Source organism: Anabrus simplex, chromosome 1 (assembly GCF_040414725.1).
Source record: "Anabrus simplex isolate iqAnaSimp1 chromosome 1, ASM4041472v1, whole genome shotgun sequence".
Classification (NCBI taxonomy): domain Eukaryota; kingdom Metazoa; phylum Arthropoda; class Insecta; order Orthoptera; family Tettigoniidae; genus Anabrus; species Anabrus simplex.
Genome location: NC_090265.1, coordinates 68,146,802 through 68,167,739, shown reverse-complemented (window position 1 = coordinate 68,167,739; position 20,938 = coordinate 68,146,802). Strand labels below are relative to the sequence as shown.

At 39.7% G+C, this 20,938-nt stretch overlaps 1 protein-coding gene across 1 annotated transcript in view; it reads right to left on the bottom strand.

The window, feature by feature from the left end:
• The window catches only part of Klp98A (kinesin-like protein 98A), a 471,801-nt gene that overhangs the window by 41,983 nt on the left and 408,880 nt on the right, over positions 1 to 20,938 (bottom strand). Inside the window, exon 21 of the mRNA XM_067156284.2 lies at positions 7,856 to 7,960. Within this exon, the coding sequence (XP_067012385.2) occupies positions 7,856 to 7,960 (105 nt within the window). The remainder of the gene's footprint in view (positions 1 to 7,855; positions 7,961 to 20,938) is intronic.

The window sequence follows — 20,938 nt, the reverse complement described above, 5'->3', positions numbered from 1 at the left end:
TTCTATTCCTTTCTTTACAATACTTCTACATTTCAACACTAACAATTTTATGTCATCCCAACTTGACTTCCAGATCCCTGTACCCTTATCACCGCTCCCTAGACAACCCCGTTTCCCTGAATGTACCTCCCTATTACCCTTCCAAACAAATTTCCGCTATAGCGAGTAAATTTTTCACCGTTAGGAATTCTCGCTATAACGGACTTCTACTCTATCATTCTCAGTTCTTTGAAATGAAGTGTGTACTTATATATTAAATGACAGGGATTAGCTTCCATAGTTTTTTATAGGGCGAATGATTGTGCCATTCAAAGCATGAATATCCTTCTCATCGTAGTTCAGATGAAGAGATGAGTAAGTCTATAATGAAAACTTTTAGGTCAAGTGAGACACTAAATATTGAAACTACCTTGCAACTTGAGCCCAAATGAAATTCTTTCACTACATAAAACACTTCAAGTATATCAGTTGACTAATTCTCAGAGTATGCTTTAATTAAAATGAGTGAATTCTAAAGTTAGAAATATTTGATATTATATTATTATTATTTCAGCTATTTAATTTTGGTTTTAATGTTTTTTATGTAAAGAAGGTACATGTATAATTATTGGGAACTAATTAGTTAATATTTTATTCATTGGTGCATACATTTTGTAGAGTCCTGTAAGTACAGTGTACAGTATTTACATAAATTTATTCCCAAAAATTTGTTTAAAATTATGAGGGTACAATTCACCAGCAGAGATCTCAACCTTCAATTTCCAGTTCAGATGATGATGATGATGATGATTGTTGTTGTTTAAAGGGGCCCAAAAGCTAGGTCATCGGACCCTAATGGTACAATATGCAACAAAATGACACGATAATTAAAACTTCAAAATGTATCCACTGACTAGAATCTAAAACAAATGATGATGAAAAAATAACCATGAATCCAAAACAGTCAGTGCATCCAAATCACAATTTCTTATTTTCAGAGATGATGCTTGTTGTCCAAACAGGTCCAAAATCCAGGTCACCAGACCCTCATTATAGTTATCACTGGTAAACCATGGTGTTTCTCCTATAGTGGTACTAATCACAGGTAACGTCGACTCATGGTGTTCCTTACATGGTGGTATTAATCACAGGTAATGTAGCCCCATTGTATGTCACACACAGTGGAACCATTCACAGGTAACACAGACCCATGGTGTTCCTCACATACTGGGACTAATCACAGGCCATGTATACTCAGTGTTGCTCACATAGTGGGCTAATCATAGGCAATGTAAACCCACTGTGTATCACCACGGCCGACTTGATGCATCGCTCTAGCTGGCTCCTTACCGGCCTTGACAATCGGGTCCACGTACTGTAATCGGAGTAGTTACACAGGTCAACACGTGGCGCTGGTGGCTGACCTATTTGCGGTAAAAATGCATACTTCTTTATGGAAAATATATTGACTTTAATTGCCGATTTATCGTAATTTAGAGTTATGGAGAATGTTACATAGGTTAATACTGTTAAAATGATTAATTCTAAAGGTTACTTTCGTTGATATTTGCCAAAATGATGTTGTGAAATGAAACTGCGGGGAGATGACTTAGTCCAGCTGACGGTATGATATTGACTCTAATTGCCAATGTATTTTCATTTCGGGAATAAAATAGTATGTTACATTGACTAATATTGTTAAAATGATTAATCCTAAAGGCTACTTTCATTGATATGTGCCAAAATAACGTCGTGAAATGAAATTGCGGAGGATGGAGTAGTCCAACTGACGTTCCTTAATTGTGAGGAATAACAGTAATCATTTTTATTATCATGGCATTTAGATACATAGCAGAACTTACCACAATACTTTTGTCTTCTGATGTTAATATTGAGATTAAGAGTCATTGTTCAATTAGAGTTTTAAAATTCTTCAAGCGCTGCTCTCAGGAAGGGGGCTGGACAAAACATAAAAGTCTTACTTTTTCCTTATTTGTTGTATGCATAACAAATATTTTGACTCAAACATGTTTAAATTTAAATTTCAATATATATAGTTTCAGATTACATTTCATTCATACCTTTCACTAGAATATTAAATACCAGGCAAGTTGGCCATGCTAAATTCAGACAATAATTTTTACTTGAAATGCAGTAGGGTGGAACATGTTGGCCGCGTGGCGTGCGGCTGTGAGCTTGCATCCGGGAGATAGTGGGTTCAAACCCGACTGTCGGCGGCCCTGGAGATGGTTTTCCGTGGTTTCCTATTTTCACATCAGGCTGTACCTTAATTAAGGCCACGGCCAGTTCCTTCCCGCTTTCCTATTCCACCAGCGTCATAAGACCTATCTGTGTCGGTGGACGTAAAACAAATAGCAAGAAAAGAAGAAGAATAATTTAAATAAAAATTCAGTGAGAGAGAAGTATTTTGAGTAAATAAATTGTAAACTGTTCTCTGCTCGATGATGATGATGCTTGTTGTCTACAGGGGCCTAACATGTAGGTCATCGGCCCCTTTGCTCAGGTAACAACACTTCATACGTTGGCCTTTATAACGTGCTCCAAATTGTTCAACTATTCTACATGATTCTACGTCTGCTACGCTTGACATACTGCTACTAACCTGTGTGTGTGTGCTCTCTTCGCCCGTCCAGTTTGTACTGTTCGTGCTGCTTACCCTCCCTCCTTTCTTCCCCCACCGCCTCGGTGTGCAATATGCACCGTCTGCTCTCGTCTTTTCTGGACGTTTCCATCGGAATATAAATAAGGCCTGCTCTGGGCTTGATCGGGGAGTTGGATGAAGACGACGACTTGTGTGGAGGGAGGACTTTATTTCACTTACGCTAGCGGCTGGTCCGTGTGCAATGTTTTTCTTTTAAATGGTGTTTAATGTTCACGATTGAAGCTCAAGGACTGCTGGACGGGTGAGCGAACTTTAAATTTATTTTCCCTTGCCATACTTCACTTTCTTTTTAATGCTGCACTTCCTGATTTCATCATGCCGTACTGGCTACAAATGACTGTTCACGCAAATAATATTGCTAGTCTGAGCTGTTGACAGTGGTGTTTTTCTTGCAACTGCATTACGATCTCTTTTCAAAATTTGACTTTCAATTACGTCAAGTGATTACTGTGATATGAACCACTGGATTCCAATAGACTTGGTGAACAAATGCAAGAATAGGACTAATTGCAATTTTATTAACGCCTAGCTTCTGTTTGAAAATTTGAATTCCATCAATGCTTGTAGGTTCTATTTTTTCCTAATCCCTGTTGCCAGCCTTAGGTACTGTTCTCTTTCACGTCCTTCCCTTTTTCCCCACGTTCCTGTCCCGGGTTTTATCTTTTCTTCTACTTTTGCTATTGTACAGTGGCCTAATGCCTTTCAAACTTTCTTAAAATTTTCGTATTAATGGGTAATATCTGTTTACCGTTTTGTAGGATACTCCCAATGTAAACTATTGTAAAATTCATCTTGCCCCGAGTCTAACTGTTTTCTTTAAATTGAAATTAGTGTTGTTAAATGGTCGTCCCATATGCTTTTTGGAAATCAGAAGTATCTAATCTTTAAAATATTGTTGGATTCTCTATTATCTGTTTCACTTTCTTTGGCTTGTAAAAATCCTTCTTGGTGTTTGTGCTAATATATTATTGTTATGAAAAAACTGTTCATTTTCCCTGATTTTGATCACGCGCATTTCCATGTCCTTTAATTATCTGTACTTACCTCGGGTTCCTCTAAATAAAATGGACACAGTAAAATGCTTCCCTATGCGCTCTGCTGAAATCCTTCACTTTGAAAATTGAAATCTGAGTACTTGTGCATGTATGGATTTTTCTGGAGAGTTGTAAATCTTTTTCGTGGCATGCCATCACTTGCATAGATTGGTGTTTATGTTACTGCGTTAGTCGGACTAGTGTCCAAGTTCATGACTTAGTTATATTCTTCTATGATCGTGTTTGTTTTGTTGGTATTTTGACTTACCATTTCCACTCTGGTGTATTGCGAGATTATTCTGAGTGTACATACTTACCCAAATACAACTATCATACCCAAGCTACCATAGAGAACGTCACACCTTACTGTCATAGCAGTAGTGATTCTTACTTGTCAATGTTTAAATGTTAAAGTTCAGATTATCTTGTGTTGCTGTCATAAGGCAAATACGACACCTCTTAAAGGATTATTCTATGAAAGAAATTTTTTTTTTTTTTTTTTTTTTTTTGCTATGGGCTTTACGTCGCACCGACACAGATAGGTCTTATGGCGACGATGGGATAGGAAAGGCCTAGGAGTTGGAAGGAAGCGGCCGTGGCCTTAATTAATGTACAGCCCCAGCATTTGCCTGGTGTGAAAATGGGAAACCACGGAAAACCATTTTCAGGGCTGCCGATAGTGGGATTCGAACCTACTATCTCCCGGATGCAACTATGAAAGAAAATTCATGGGTAAAAATACATGACTAGCGTGATTAGCTGCCACCCCCGGAGGCCCGGGTTCGATTCCTGGCCCTGCCAAGAAATTTCAAAAGTGGTACGAAGGCTGGAACGGGGTCCACTCAGCCTTGGGAGTTCAACTGTGTAGAGGGGGGTATTGATTCCCACCTCAGACATCCTCAAAGTGGTTTTCCATACTTTCCCACTTCTCCTCCAAGCAAATGCCGGGATAGTAACTAACTTAAGGCCACGGCTGCTTCCTTCCCTCTTCCTTATCTATGCTTTCCAATCTTCCCATCCCCAACACAAGGCTCCTGTTCAACATAGAAGTTGCGGCCGCCTGGGCGAGGTACTGGTCATCCTTCTCAGCTGTATCCCCCGACCTGCAGTCTCACGCTCCAGGAGACTACCCTTGAGGTGGTAGAGGTGGGGTCCCTCACTGAGTCCTAGAGAAAAGCCAATCCTGGAGCGGTAAACAGTCAGAAAGAAAGAAAGAAAGAAAGAAAGAAAGAAAGAATGAAAGAAGGTAAATACCTGAAATAGAAACGGAAAACTAAGATGAGAGTGCTACCTGCTTTTAGCCATTCCGTAGTTTTGTTCTGGTCTACAGAGAATTCGTGAAATTATAGTGTCCCTTTGCTCTTTTTTTCCTGTTTGGAATACAAAAAAGGCACACTGCAATATATATTTGAATATTTCCTAACACAGTTAAAGAAAAGCAAATCACCACACCATTAAAAAACTAATTAGTGCATAAATTAAAATCCTTGTTCAGGATGAAGTTACAGCGAGAAATCACTTTGTTCTTGTTTATAAAATTTCTGCTCGAAGTACGAAAAGGTGCACAAGAATGTCACAAATTTCAAGATTTGTAAACACAATTTAAAAAATATAATCACCACACTACACAATAAAAAATAAACTCACTAGTACATAACTATCAGATCTCAATATCAAGCCAACAAGCACTTCATTGCGAACACACTGCCAACATTTACGATAGCAAAACCATATAAATAAAACTGGAAATGCGGCAATTTGCGTTATACAGCTTCCTCTCAGTGGATAGTAGGCCAGCGCTCCAGCGGCATTACGGTGAAACTTTCCAATTACAGCTTTATGCTGGGCTTCACAAGCGATTGTCAAGGCCGGTATAAGGAGTGCAGCGAGGGATCCAGTCGCCTGTGGTATCGCACATTATGGTAACACCCACAGGCAACACAGGCAACGTAGACCCATGCTGTTTCTCATAAAGTGGTACTACTCATGGGTATCGCAGACCCATTCTGAACACAGTGGAACCGACCAAGTACATACTACATACCTTACATGTTATAAACCTCATTTTAGGTCCGTATTGAAAATTTTACAGTTCAACAATAATAAAGGTGTTTTAATTTGTTCCACCTATTCAATACTTATATTTTCACTTATAGTGGTTACGTAAATAGATTCTTAGTTACGTGGGACATGTTTCGCCCTCAATTAAGGGCATCTTCAGCCTAAACACAATCATCAAAAATACAACTAAATTAAAAGTGGAAGTTAAAAGTTTAGTCAGTTATTAAAATTCGAAACATAAAAATGTGAAAAGTGATACAATATATAAAGATGCTAATGGAAAACTGTCTTATGATTAAACTATAATCTTGTCGGAGACTAAAACTTCTTCTATTAAAATTCTAATTTAAAACAGTTCATATAAAATATTAGTGGAAAACCAAAGTGGTAATAATATAAAGCCAACGACATGAGGGCGTGAACACAAGCATAAACTTGATTGTCATGAATACAATCTTTCCAAGGCCGCTGATGAAATTCGTCAGCAAGTGAGACAGAAGCATCTGTTGAAAAATTGTAAGTGGCCCTTAGCACCGGTAGGTAATAAAAATGGCAGAAACCTTGCCAGAAAATGTCAGTAGATGCAGAAATAATGTTTTATGTAAGTGGAAGTTGTTATTTGTTATCTACTGTTGTGTTGGTTGCTGCCCGTCTGTTGGCTCCGAGTCTGGTGTTGTAACTGTCCCCAGTCAAATTGATGGTGATCGTCATGTATGACATCAGGGGTGTCACTGTTTGCCACTTTGTTCCATATGGCAGAACAGTGACTGCACAATACTACACGGACTTCCTGGTGCAACAGGTACGACGTGGTGTTCGGGAGAAATGTCCAGATCTTGTGGACAGTGTAATAATCCTGCACGACAATGCAAAACCACATAAAGCAGAGTGTGTAGGGCAGCTACTGCGATGTTGGGGATGGAAAGAAATGGAGCACCCACCGTACTTTCCCAACATTTCGCCCAGTGACTTTGATCTCATTCGAAAGATTAAGGAACCACTACGTGGTAGGCGGTTCGGAACACGAGAGGACATTGCTAATGCTGTGCGCCAACAGGTGACCCGATTCACACATAGTGCAGCAAATGCTGAGACAGATGGTATTCAGCGCCTCCCACATCGTTGGCAGCGAGCGGCGTCAGTAGCAGGGGACTACTTTGAGGGTCTTTAGGCCCAGGTTTGTCATGTCAACTTTGTGTGTACTGTATTGTCCCTCTCTTGCACCGGGAAGGCCATATTGCCCTGTATACTACCATAATAAATTAGTGTGTTACGATATTTCAGTGCTATTCATTGACCACACATGTAGGTAACACCTTGTCCTTTCGTCTGTATGTCACATTTTCCAACCGGACTGGTATCTTCAAGAAAAAAATGGTTGCCATGACTTTTTCCCCAACCCTTGTATGTTGAGATGTTACAAGAGGAGGTAAATTAAATGAAATGGAATATGGTTTTTAGTGCCGGGAGTGTCCGAGGACATGTTCGGCTCGCCAGGTGCAGGTCCTTTGATTTGACGCCTGTAGGCATGCGGAATTAACCAATAATGGTTCAAATTCCTGAACCTGCCGGGAATCGAACCCAGGACCCCTGTGACCAAAGGCCAGCACGCTAACCATATAGCCATGGAGCCAGTTATTCCACAACTTAAAAACAGCCCTCATTTTGCTGTTAGGCAGTTAACACGGCAACAGAATAGAGTACCTCCTCACTTTGGCAAAAGGGTGGGGAACTTTTTGAACCAGTAATTCCATGAATAGATTGGCTGTCATGGTATGACAGTATGTCCACCCAGATAATGTAACTTAACACTGTACGATATTTCATTAGGATACCATGAATGATGAAGATTTTTCTTAGAAACCACACAATCTGCATCACTTGTAACAGTTGATCCAATTGTCATTTGAGAAAATTGATAAAGATCACCAGTTATGTTCTGCCACCTGTATATCAGTCACAAAACAGAGTCTCCATTCTGACCAAACTTTGTAAAGAAATGAACAAGCTGAAGTTTCAAATATTTGGGGACAGCAATTTTAAACCACCTTATACAACTTCACTAGGTATACTGAATAGTAAATGGTGTAGTACATACTGTAATATCCTCTGATGCATATTGATAGAGAGTCGTCTTGTAGGACTGTTGTCATGGAAGTCACCATCATCTAATCTTAGAGAGTCCCCTAATACTTCAGACAGCCTGAAACATGACATTATATACTCATAAAAGAATTAGATATTTGGTTACGTATGAGAATCAGGTTCAGAAAGAGGAATACAAACACAATAAATGACATCTGAATGACAGTAAAGGAAGCGAATGGGCTGTATTATGATCTCTGCAGTAGCCTTCATCACAGCATTTCTAAAATTGTAATTTTTGTAAGTAAGCAAGAATTTACTAAATAAACTACAACACTCCCTGTTACATACTGAAATAGCTGATAAAAGACATCTGCAGGGCAAAGACTGAACTGTTAATTAGTCATTTTCTGACATTTTCAAGTCTGTGTTCTAAAACTGAAGCAGATTGATATGAATTTTGATGATGGGCAGTTTGTAATCTTAATTTACTTGTGTGCCTCATGTTTGGTCAAGGAGTAAATGTACTCATGTATTGCTCCCTCCCACCTTTTAATGGAATTTTTAAGTAAAAATGTTGAAGAGGGGGAAATTATACAGGTTTATCAGATACAGCAAAAATAAAGAAAAAAAAAAGTTATGATTATCTGCCAGTTACCGACAGAAAATTGGTATTGTAACGTGTTGGCGGGGTAGATAAATAAATAAGTACAGAACCTGGTAGCGTCCTATTTCTAAGATTTATTAAAAACACACACACACAGAGTCATCGATTATTTACAGTACACTCTCTCAGCCACTCAGTCACACTCGTTAGTGCTGTCACAGTCCACAGCCTAAACGTCAGTCTCGCATGTCGGGATAGTATCTGCTGTTCACTCAATCTGTCAAACCCCATTCGCAGTCTGCAAAGTCGGCACCCAGTGTTCTCTTCGTGCTGCTCCAAAACACCCAAGGTTCTTCTCCAGCAGCCGGCCTCAAGGGACTCACACACACGACGTCAGGGAAACAGGAATGAATCCTCGGCTCCAACAGGCACATACTCCATCAGCCTGACATCTCAGACCAGGCTATCACTGACTGCGCTCTTCCCTAACTCACGCCAGCGAACTCAATCTCACTCCTCACTCACTCGTCTAACTCTCACTAACTCACTGCAGGCAAGTAACTGCTCTTATATACCTGTGCCAGCCCTTCTAGAATGGTCCGGATGCTCGATGAATCCAGGAATCTCGCGAGATGGAAGGCTGCAGATTAAGAGTCTAGTAATTTCCGTCGTCCCATGCGGCGCGACCATGGACAGAAGAGAGAAGGGCCCGCCCAGCACTTAATCGCTGCTTGTGATTGGAGCGGTTGAAGCGTAAGGGGTGGGCCTCTACGGTGCCGGGCCGGGCCCATAGCCAGTTGGCATGGCGGATGCTCTGACCATTACAGTATATTTGCCTAATAAGTCACTATAATTTCATCCATGTAATCTTCAGGAAGCCATTGTGAAGTTCTCCTCCTGTGTAAATTAAATTCATGGCAACTCATAAAATGTGTTGCCCATCCTCTGTTAGCTTTAAATTCTCAATTCAAGAGTCCATGCTTTCATATGAATCGTTTTGTGACTTACTACTATTCCATTATTTCTTAATTCAATTGGGTATTCTAACATTTCTTTTTCAACACCCTGAAATTTTGCAGATTTTCCTGCCTGGAATAACTGTTCACTCCCCCTGTGGGTGGGGGCGATAGAATAACACCCACGGTATCCCCTGCCTGTCGTAAGAGGCGACTAAATGGGGCCTCAGGGGCTCTGAACTTTGGAGCGTGGCTTGGCGACCACGGGGCCCTTAGCTGAGTCCCGGCATTGCTTCCACTTACTTGTGCCTGACTCCTCACCTTCATCTATCCTATCCGACCTCTCTTGGTCAACTCTTGTTCTTTTCCGAACCCGACGCTATTAGGTTTGCGAGGGCTAGGGAGTCTTTCATTTTCACGCCCTTCGTGGCCGTTGTCTTCCTTTGGCTGATATCTTCATTTTTCGAAGTGTCGGACCCCTTCCATTTTTCCCTCTGATTAGTGTTATATAGAGGATGGTTGCCTAGTTGTACTTCCTCTTAAAACAATAATCACCACCACCACCACCAATAACTGTTCAATTGTTTTGGTTTCACCAGTACTGAATCAAATTTAGTTCTATGCAGAATCTCATCCTTTGTATGCATATCACTTTTTTCTGCAGAGGCAATTGCTTTTAGCTTAAAACCACACTGTAACTATTGTTTAGCGGCATTATCACTTATCAGTCACTCGTTACTACACGACAGGATACACACATTCCAAGCTATGCTTAAGCACTATTGTAGTGTAGTCATTTTATTACATTTAATTTTCTTTATTGTTGTGTTATACTTGTGTAATATATAGTATTTCTTTCATTTGACTTTTTAATTCACAGAATACATTATTTTACCTATACTGATTTTTCATAATATTTTGTTATGAAGCAAGCCATTCTTTTTTCAGTGTTGACTCAGTTAGTAATAATAAATATTTATTGTGCTTTAGTATCCATAATTACAAAATATTTACATCTAAATACTGCCTTCTGTAGCTATCTCAGTAATGGATCTCATCACTACATTACACTTAGAACACTATAACATACCTGTAAAAGAATACATTAATAACAGAATGACACATTTCTTTCTACAAGAACATCCTCAGATTCTATCAAATCACTTTCAACCACGTGTATATACGTAAAATATTGTCTACATTGCATAAACTTGTCAATGATTGTGAATGGGTGATATTATGAACAAATGTGACAAATTATGCAAATGTTGAACTTGACACTTTAGTAGATCTGAGAAAGTTGGTTTTTTTTTGTTATTTTGCTTTATGTCGCACCGACACAGATAGGTCTTATGGCGATGATGGGATAGGAAAGGCCTAGGAATGGGAAGGAAGCGGCTGTGGCCTTAATTAAGGTACAGCCCCAGCATTTGCCTGGTGTGAAAATGGTAAACCACGGAAAACCATCTTCAGGGCTGCCGACAGTGGGATTCGAACCCGCTATCTCTCGGATGCGAGCTCACAGCTGTGCGCTCCTAACCGCACAGCCAACTCGCCCTATTGAGAAAGTTTTATGTACTTAGGTAACCTGAAACCAGATTAAGAGCTAAATAAAAGGAGTGTGAAATGCTGTTTAACCAAAATTTGAATGCATTAACAACAGAATACAAGAGATCCAGCATGCCGCAACAAATACATTTCAAAATGGGATAAAACAAATGATTAAAAAGTGCACCTTATTCTTACAAAGCACAAAGAAAAACTCACCATAAAAAATTCTAACTCCCATACTAAGAGCACTCTCGAAAATACACAAAGACTATGCCCATCAGACCAATTGAAAATTTGAAAGATACGTCAAGTAAGCAAACTGCTCAACCAAAAGCTAATAAACAAAATCTCTATTGAAGAAGATTCCAGAATTACTGTAACTAAAGAACTACATAAGCTAAACACAGTAGGAAATACAAGAATGATATCCTTTGACATTATCAGTATGAACTATAACATACCAATACAGAAGAATCAATTAATTTAGAAAATCATCTAAAATAAAACAATTCACTAAAAGAAAGAAACAAATTATTTATTATTATAAGAACAACCTTAGACCAAAGCAGTTGTCAAAAGTGCTCACAATTATTAGGAATAATAGCAAACATATTCCAAAATAACATTGAAAACAATTTCTTAACCAGCTATCTAACTATCTACATTGGAGCAAATACGTAGATGATGTAAAGTGCATATATGAGAACACTGTCACAAATACGCGGCACTTATTAACACTTTCAGCACTATGCCCGTACGGGATACGGGCGCGCTGCTTTCCTGCTTCTGGACGGCGCCCGTATATGATACGGGCGTGATTTTCTCGTGCGTTTATATCCAGCTGCACGTATCACGTACGGTACCCATCCCTTGGTTGGAGGTAATAGTTCATCTAGTGACCACTAGAATGCAGCAGTTTTCGGGAATTTCGAAATGAAACGATAAACAGGGTATTTCTCCTTGCCGTGACCTCTACCGAAGCACTCGGTGTGCCGTGTGCTGCGCGCGCCAAATCTGTCACGCTGTCAGCTGTGTTACTCTGTGTAAACATGTCTTCACGCCGGCTCAATGATTGTGATATTTTATCGGGAGAAGCGGGTTCAGAGATGGATGAAAGTGATTACGACCCTGCTTACGAACCGGATAACGTATGAAGCGATAGTTCAGGTAAGATTTGTATTTATTACTTCACTTTGGAACGTAAGTGTTTAGCTGTATTATTTTACTCCGAATACAAACGATAGAAATACTTTGCCTACAGAAATTTGGGTTTATCTTTTTTGTTCAGATGAAGAGACGCAGGCTGATGATTCACCTGTGCCGGGAACATCTGCTAGATCATCTGAAACTGATGATGAATGGTCAGAAACAGATGACCAACTACAGCTACCTGTCTTCCAGTCGGCATCTGGTTCTACTCAGTTTTGCGCGGGGAGTGACGAAATGGATTGTCTCAGTAATTTTTTTAGTGACGATTTGATCAAAAATATAAAAACAGAAACTAACAGATATGCAGGTACGACAATTGCAGCAATGAAACGTCAGGGTAAACTGAAGGAAAATTCCATGTGGCACCGGTGGTCTGCAGTAAAACTTCACAAAATTTATTGGTTTTTTGCAACAATTTTGCATATGTGTGAAAGCTACTCGTTATTGCAAGCTATGCTCAGACAGAGGCAAGAAGGAAAGAGAGTAGATGGTGGTGCAAGGAGTGCAAAGTAGGACTGTGTATAGTCCAATGTTTTCAGGACTACCATACCAAAACAAACTATTCCTAAATAGGTAAATATTTTATTCCATTGCATTTGTGTTTATTTGTGGCCTAAGTAGTTGCATTAAATGATTATTTTTTATTGTTTGAGCAAGCTTATTGGTATAACCTCAATGTAAAAAAAAATTTCTGTACTCTTTTTTCATGTTTTTCATAAGACTAGTATAATTAAATTACTTCAGATATTCACTTGTTGATTAACATCTTCATTTTGGACGGTTGACACCTTCATATGGTACAAAAATCAGGCATGTAATATGTTTCGCTGTTCCATAATAACGCGTTAAAAATTAGCAAAAAGACCCAGTTCACAGCCAGGATCCATGTTAAAATATGGTAGTGTTGAAAGTGTTAAACACACTGAATTCCTTACAAAGGTTAATCAAATTCACAATGGAACTAGAAACTAACAAATAATTTTTTTTTAAATTACAATGTAGAGATAACGACAACCCGTTATACAAAATATAGAGGAAATTCACTCAGACTTCACACACAATAGATAAAAAATCCGACCACATGAATATGCACAAATTGTTAGGACTAAATATAATGATGCACAGAGCAACATCCATAGCAATAAGCATAACAGATTTCACTGATTTCAGATCAACCTCAACCATAAGAGCCAGCCCCGTGGTGTAGGGGTCGCGTCAGTGTTGCCAACCCACAAATCCTTTCTCCGCTAAATTTTAGATTAAAATCTGCTAAAATCCGCTAAATTTTGAACTGAAGCAAAATAGCATATGCCAGCTGTTTTAATAGAGGAGATTACCTCAACACTCGCCACTTTCAGAACAGGAGGTCATCATCTTCTCCTCCCAGCATTGTATCCTCTGAAGCAGACGTGCTGGGTTGAGATCGTGTGGTTTCATATGAAGCCACATGGTACTATTCTTTTTCAAAATACATGCTGACAGTTCACAGTAGCAAAGCACATACAGAAATTTTCAAATCTGTTTCAAAAGTTATTTTCACTTTCATTAGTTTTCATTGTTTATGATAAATGCAGAAAGAAACCATGTCAAACAACTTTGCATTTATATTGCACTGCCAATAGATGCACTGTCCATGGTTGGGATCACTGGGAAGCTCAACCAACTAGTCTTTTAAAGTTTAATTATTTAATCACTCTACAAAATATCTGACTGTACTTTTCAACCTTTTCTTTCGACATATTGACGTACCATTCCAAAAATAACCTAATGTCAAAAGAAACATGATATCAAACACAACACCACCTGGCTCATCAAGAGTACAGTAACGACTGCAACAAATTCTGACTTAGGCTGTGGGCCAGAGTTGGTCTAGAAAACGAGTGATAGTATGCAGTGTAAGTTCAATACGACGGTATTAACTAGACTATGACACCGTTGTATGTTCTATATTATTTTTTCTTCTGGTGATGAAAGGTGATATTGTTAATGTTGAAAGTCGTTGATAGAAGTTTGAAAATCCTTCAAAAAATCCACTGTCCGCTAAATGGAAATTTTTCCGCTATTCGATTTAAAAATTTGTCAAATTTAGCGGAAAATCCACTGAGCTGGCAACACTGGGTAGCGTGCTTGCCTTTTACCCAGAGGCTCCAGGTTCAATTCCCGGCCAGGTCAGGGATTTTTACCTGCATCTGAGGGCTGGTTCGAGGTCCACTCAGCCTACGTGATTACAATTGATTACATTGAGCTATCTGACGGTGAGATGGCGGCCCCGGTCTAGAAAGCCAAGAATAACGGTTAAGAGGATCCGTCGTGCTGACTACATGACACCTCCTAATCTGCAGGCCTTCAGGCTGAGCGCGGTTGCTTGGTAGGCCATGGCCCTTCGGAGCTGTTGTGCCAGGGTGAGGTAGGATTCAGCTAGAAGATATATTTGTCTAAAATTTCTGCATTCATAATATATTTAAAAGAGTAGAGGAGTTTAAATTCCTTGGTGGATTAATTGATGAGCAAAACCAAAGGCAACAGGAACACCAGGCAAGAATTAAGAATGCAAATAAGGCATTTTACTCTATGAGCCCTATATTAGGCTCCAAGTTTTTAACAAGGAATGCAAAAATGATTATCTACAATACAATCATTCGACCAATACTTCTGTATGGTTCCGAGACATGGAGTATAACCAAGAAAGAGCAGCAGCAGTTGCAAGTCTTTGAGAATAAAGTTTATAGAAAAATATTTGGCCCATGGTTCGATCCTATCTCTCAAAGCTGGCAGAAAAATTCTAATTATGAGATTTACATCCGCTCTTAACAACACACTATAATGGGTGTGACAGAATCCAACAGACTGTGCTGGGCTGGACATGTACTGAGGATGCAGGATAACAGAGCACCAGTAGATCTATATAAGGGATCTCTTAATGGGAAAAGACCTTCAGGAAGACCCCGAAGCACCTGGAAGAAGGAGATCAACACAGTTTGCCGGACCCTCCAAACTGATAACTGGGAAGAGCAGCTCAAGATCGAAAAGGATGGAAGAGGATTGCGAGATCGGCATAGGAACTTCACATCCCTCAGAAGCCTACGGAATGAGTGAGTATAATATCACTTCTTAGTCATGATTCAACTCCTATATGAATCTATTAAATAATTTCTTTCTTTACAATACTTCTATAGTTTAACACTTAACTACTTTATGTCATTGTTATTTGACTCCCTCTCCTCTCATCACCGCTCCCTTGTCCACCCCATTTCCCTGTATGTACTCCTACCTCTGTATAAGCCTCCTAAATAAATCCTGTAATGTACATATATAATTGCAGTTCAAGTGAAGGCTATCAGAACGTAGATCCCTTTATCCTAACCACCCATTAGTATCTACAAATTGTACTCCTGATTTCCCTACATACCCATTTCATAGTCTCATTTAAATCCCAAATCACCTTACAGTCAATATCCCACTGATAATAATATCTGCTTCCTTAAACTTGTTCTGTGCTGCCATAACCAGGTCCCACACATCCCCAACTATGTTAGTACCTATTCCTGCTTGTCACTTTTTCCTTACCCTCCTCCTTCCCTTCTGTTTTCCTCAACATCTGCCTTAACCTAATTCCTGGATGACACTTTACCTTGGTTCCCTTATCTCTCCACACTCTCCCCACGTGCTTAACAATCACCTAAAAATTGTCCAAGCTCAAAAACACGTAAGCCCATGAAAAACAAAGCCGAAGACCCTCTAACAACCCAAGATGATCAGCTTGAGAGATGGAGGGAACACTTCACAGAAGTTGTTAATAAAATTTTAGGACATAACGCACACCACGCCATGAGGTAATGAAACTATAAGTGCAGATCTGCACTGCCTAACTACAGTAGAAATATAAACAGCACTAAACCAAATGAGGAAAGGAAAGGCATGAGGAGTCTATAATATTTCCCCAGACGTTCACAGAGCCAATACCAAATCATGGTGAGCCTACTAAAGCCAATTTTTGAAAAGTACAGCAGGAAGAGAAATTGCCAAGGAACTGGGAAAGAAGACTAATCGTAAAGATTCCACAAAAAAAGGTTATACAGCAGATTGCAACAATTGGAGTGGCAACGCACTGTTGTCCATCTCCTGGAAATTACTATCAGGATTGGGTCCATGGCTAAATGGTTAGTATGCTGGCCTTTGGACACAGGGTCCCAGGTTCAATTCCCAGCAGGATCGGAAATTTTAATAAATCATTGGTTAATTCTGCTGGCAAGGGGGGTGGGTGTATGTGTCGTCTCCATCATCATTTCATCCTCATTACAATGTGCAGGTTTCCTACTGGCGTCAAATCAAAAGACCTGCACTTGGCGAGCCAGACATGTCCTCGGGCACTCCCGGCACTAATAATCATACACCATTTCACTTTTTACTATCAGGACTCTGTTGAATGAAGGATGCAGTCAATCACAAATTACACAAAGAGCAAGTTGGCTTCACAGCTGTAGCAATCTCGTTAAATTCTCTTCGCATCATACTAGAAGAAAGTGTAGAATGACAGAACCTAATGTATCGCCTGTGCAAAGTTTGAAAAGAAGCATTCGACTCGATGAAGTGGAACGCAATGTGGAATACACTCAATGAATATGTCATTCCAGACAAAATCTCCAACATAATCCATGAGATGTACGATTGATACGAATGTTGAATCATCCATGAAGGAAACGTAACAGAGCTTATCACAGCCAGCTCTGGCATTCACCACGGTTCCTCTCTCCTACATTGTTCTCACTCACATTAGATCGAGTTATGAGGAAGGTAGTGGAGGGGAAAAGTAGGAGATATACAGTGGAGGAAGACAGCTTCCTTGAAGACATGGACTTTGCTGATGACATCTGTCCACTAAGAACTTTGAAAATATGAAGGGGAAGCTACTGGAGTTCAAACAAGAAGCAGCAACTTTTAAATCCTCAGCCTGTTTCCAGTCATTTGACTGGGTCAGAAATGGATTTGCTAATGTTATTCTGAAGGGAATAAATATGATTTGTATTGTAAAGGTGGAATTCTCCTCAAAATACCATAACACTTGTTAAGGTCAACAATGCGAGCTAAATAATGAAATTCATTTCTTGCAAAAATCAGGAACTGAATGAATCCCCCATCTAGCGGTGAGGATATGGAATGTGCCGGCTACCAAAGCCTGTAACACTCCTCTGGGGCAATGATTAATGACTGATGGATGAAATTAAATGATATTGAAGAGTGTTGCCAGAATTAAAGATGACAGGGTAAATTGGAGTATGATATAGATGTTGATTCCCATAGGGAATCTGAAATATTTGTCCTGAATGAGTAAATTTATAATACCAATATCAATGGTCCATTATTGGACATTATAAATTTTCCAGCTAACTCATTCTTGGCTGCCCGCGTTTCGCCCTCGTGTGCTAGGGTGGGCTCATCAGTTGGTACCTAGCACACCTACCAATACGCTGGCTAGTGCATACCGTGGAGGCCACTGCGTAGGCTAACTGGAGCCACCGGCTATGGGAATCAACATCTATATCATCTGATGGCCAAGCAGGCATCAATTTTTGGTAATGAGACAAAGTCTCTCAGTGCATTGGCACTGCCGGTGGCTCCAGTTAGCCTACGCAGTGGCCTCCACGGTATGCACTAGCCAGCGTATTGGTAGGTGTGCTAGGTACCAACTGATGAGCCCACCCTAGCACATGAGGGCGAAACGCTGGCAACCAAGAATGAGTTAGCTGGAAAATTTATAATGTCTAATAATGGACCATTTATATTGGTATTATAAATTGGAGTACCCGGAGAAAACCCGACCCGCCTCTGCTTTGTCTAGCACGAATCTCACATGGAGTGAACGGGATTTGAACCGCGGAATCCAGAGGTGAGAGGTCGACACACTGCTGCCTGAGCCACAGAGGCTCCTAAGAAGCAGCAACTGTTTGGCGTAAAATAAATGTTGCAATGACAAAGGAGATGAGAATCAATGGTACGGAAAACAACCAACTCACCATATCTGGAAAGCAAATAGAGGAAGTTGGCTCTTTTGTCCACATTGGGAGCACAATAACAAAGACTAGCAGTGCACATGAAGATGTCAAGGCTCGAATCCAGAATGCAAATAACTCGTTTATTGTACAGTATCTCTCAAGAGAAACCAAGATCCAACTTTTCAATACCACCATGAAATTAATTCTCCTTTATGCTGTGAGTCATGGAAGGTCACTAAACAAGTGTTCATGAATTGCTGTATGCAGCATATCATCAATATAAGATGGCCTGAAGTGATCATAAACAAAAATCAATCAGAAACTATTTGATGTAGAAATAAGGAAACGAAAGTGGGGATGGATACTATACACACTGCGTATCAGAGGAAGGTTTAGAAACTACAGTGGAACCTCGGATTGCGAGTAACTTGGTCTATGAGTGTTTTGCAAGACGAGCGAATATTTTAAATAAATTGTGACTTGATAAGCGAGTGAGGTTTCGCAATACGAGCGTCGCATGTACGTACGTTTCCACCTCCCCTGTGCCTTTGTTTTCCCCTCCTCCTGCCACTCTCTTTCCTGGGAAAGTGTGTGTAATCATTTCCCGGGCTGGACTTCAGTTGGCGTGCCTCGCTCGCATAGTCAACACCATATGAGTGTACATGTTTTGTTTCTGTCATCTGTGATATAACTGTTCTGCAACGATGGGCCCTGTGAACGAAAAGAAGACTAAAAAGGAATTCGATCGGAAGAAGGAGATGATTACAGTGGATGAATCTGTTCAATGACAATGCAATGTCACATTTTCGTGAAATCCTCAGAAAGAGGCAAAAGCAACAGTCATTGGACAGGTTCCTCGTTAGAGTTGCACGAAAAGAAAACACTTCCAATGAGCCAACCGATAGCAGTGATTCCGTTAGTGAAATTCGTGCTACACAGTAACTCTTCTCATGTCATCTCTCATCTCCCTCACACCAACAATGATTCTGTTGTAAGGTAAAGTGCAGTTTAATTGTTTTAAGTTATATTTTGTTTTAGAAATGTTATGTGAATAAATGTTTTTGTGTTGTGGATGAATCATCCGAGTTTCAATAGTTTCTTATGGGAAAATTTGCTTTGATATACGAGCGATTTGGATTACGAGCATGTTGCCGGAACAAATTATGCTCGCTATCCAAGGTTCCATTGTATACTTTATTCAGTGCTTATGCACCAACAGAAAAAAAGAATGAAGAGGAAAAGGATTCCTTCTATGAACTCCTAAAAAGAGAATATGGAAAGTGCCCCAGACATGATATTGTGCTGATGCTGGGGGATTTTAATGTTCAAGTGGGTCAAGAGGAACACCTAGCACCTATAATTGGCAAGTATAGCCTTCATAGAGACGCTAATGAAAATGGCATGAGACTAGTTGATTTTGCAGCCTCAACTGACATGGTAATAAGAAGTACAATGTTCCCGCACAAAAACATTCATAAAGGAATGTGGACTTCCCCTGATGGAAACACAGTTAATCAGATTGACCACATTCTTGTTGATAGACACCACATGACTGACCTGGAAGATGTACGAACCTTTAGAAGAGCTAATGTGGACTCGGATCATTTCTTAGTCGTTATCAAATTGAGAAGTAAAATTAATAGCAACTATAGACATCAGAAACAAAGCAAATTAAAGAAATATGATGTGGAAAAGCTAAAAGACCCAGAAACTAAAACCCTCTAAGGAACATTTTGCAATGGTTGAAACTGCTGCAAAAGCCAATGACGTAAGTTGGATGGATTGTAAGCGAGAGATAAAAGATACTGCAGAGGAAATAATTGGAGAAGTAAGCAGAAATAAAAGGAGCACATGGTTTGATAAAGAGTGTGCAGAAATAACTGAAAGGAAGAATATAGCCTACAAAGCAATGATCAATAAACGTACCAGAAATACTGTTGAAACATACAGAGGACTAAGAAGAAGTGTAAAGCAGGTACACAAAAAGAAGAAAATGGAGTATCATGAAGCAAGGCTCAAGGAAATAGAAGAGATGCACACCCAAAATGATTCGAGAAAGTACTATCACTTGATCAACAATATGAGAACAGGATTTACACCAAGAACATTAAACTGCAGAAAAATGAATGGAGAATTGATGGGCAACATAGAGGAGGTCTTGGAGACATGGAATCAACATTTCCAGGAACAGCTTGAGGGAGTAGAGAATGATGCTCACTGTAATAAAGAAGTAATGCTGGAAATCAGATCCCCACAAATAGACAATGGAGAAATGAATCTGCCTACTATAAAAGAGGTAGAACTTGCCATCGACAGATTGAAGAACAACAAGGCACCTGGGCCTGATTATATAAATGCAGAGCTCATTAAAATGGCAAAACCAACTCTCTTGCAAAGGCTTCATAGTGTCATCTGTGAAATATGGAAAAATGAACGCTTACCTAGAGAACAGGAAGAAGGGTTGATCTGCCCAATGCATAAGAATGGAGATCCATTGGACTGGTCAAATTACAGGGGTATCATATTGCTGAACATAGGATATAATATATTCTCCAATATATTGTATATGAGACTACTGCAGCATGTAGAAGAGATAATAGGAAACTATCAATGTGGTTTCAGAAAAGGGAAGTCGACCACCGATCAGATACATGCATTAAGACAGATCCTACAGAAGACCCGAGAGTACAAGATCACCACACACCAACCGTTTATTGATTTCAAATTAGCATATGACAGTATAAAACAGGATAAACTACTTAGTGCATTGCAAGAACTCG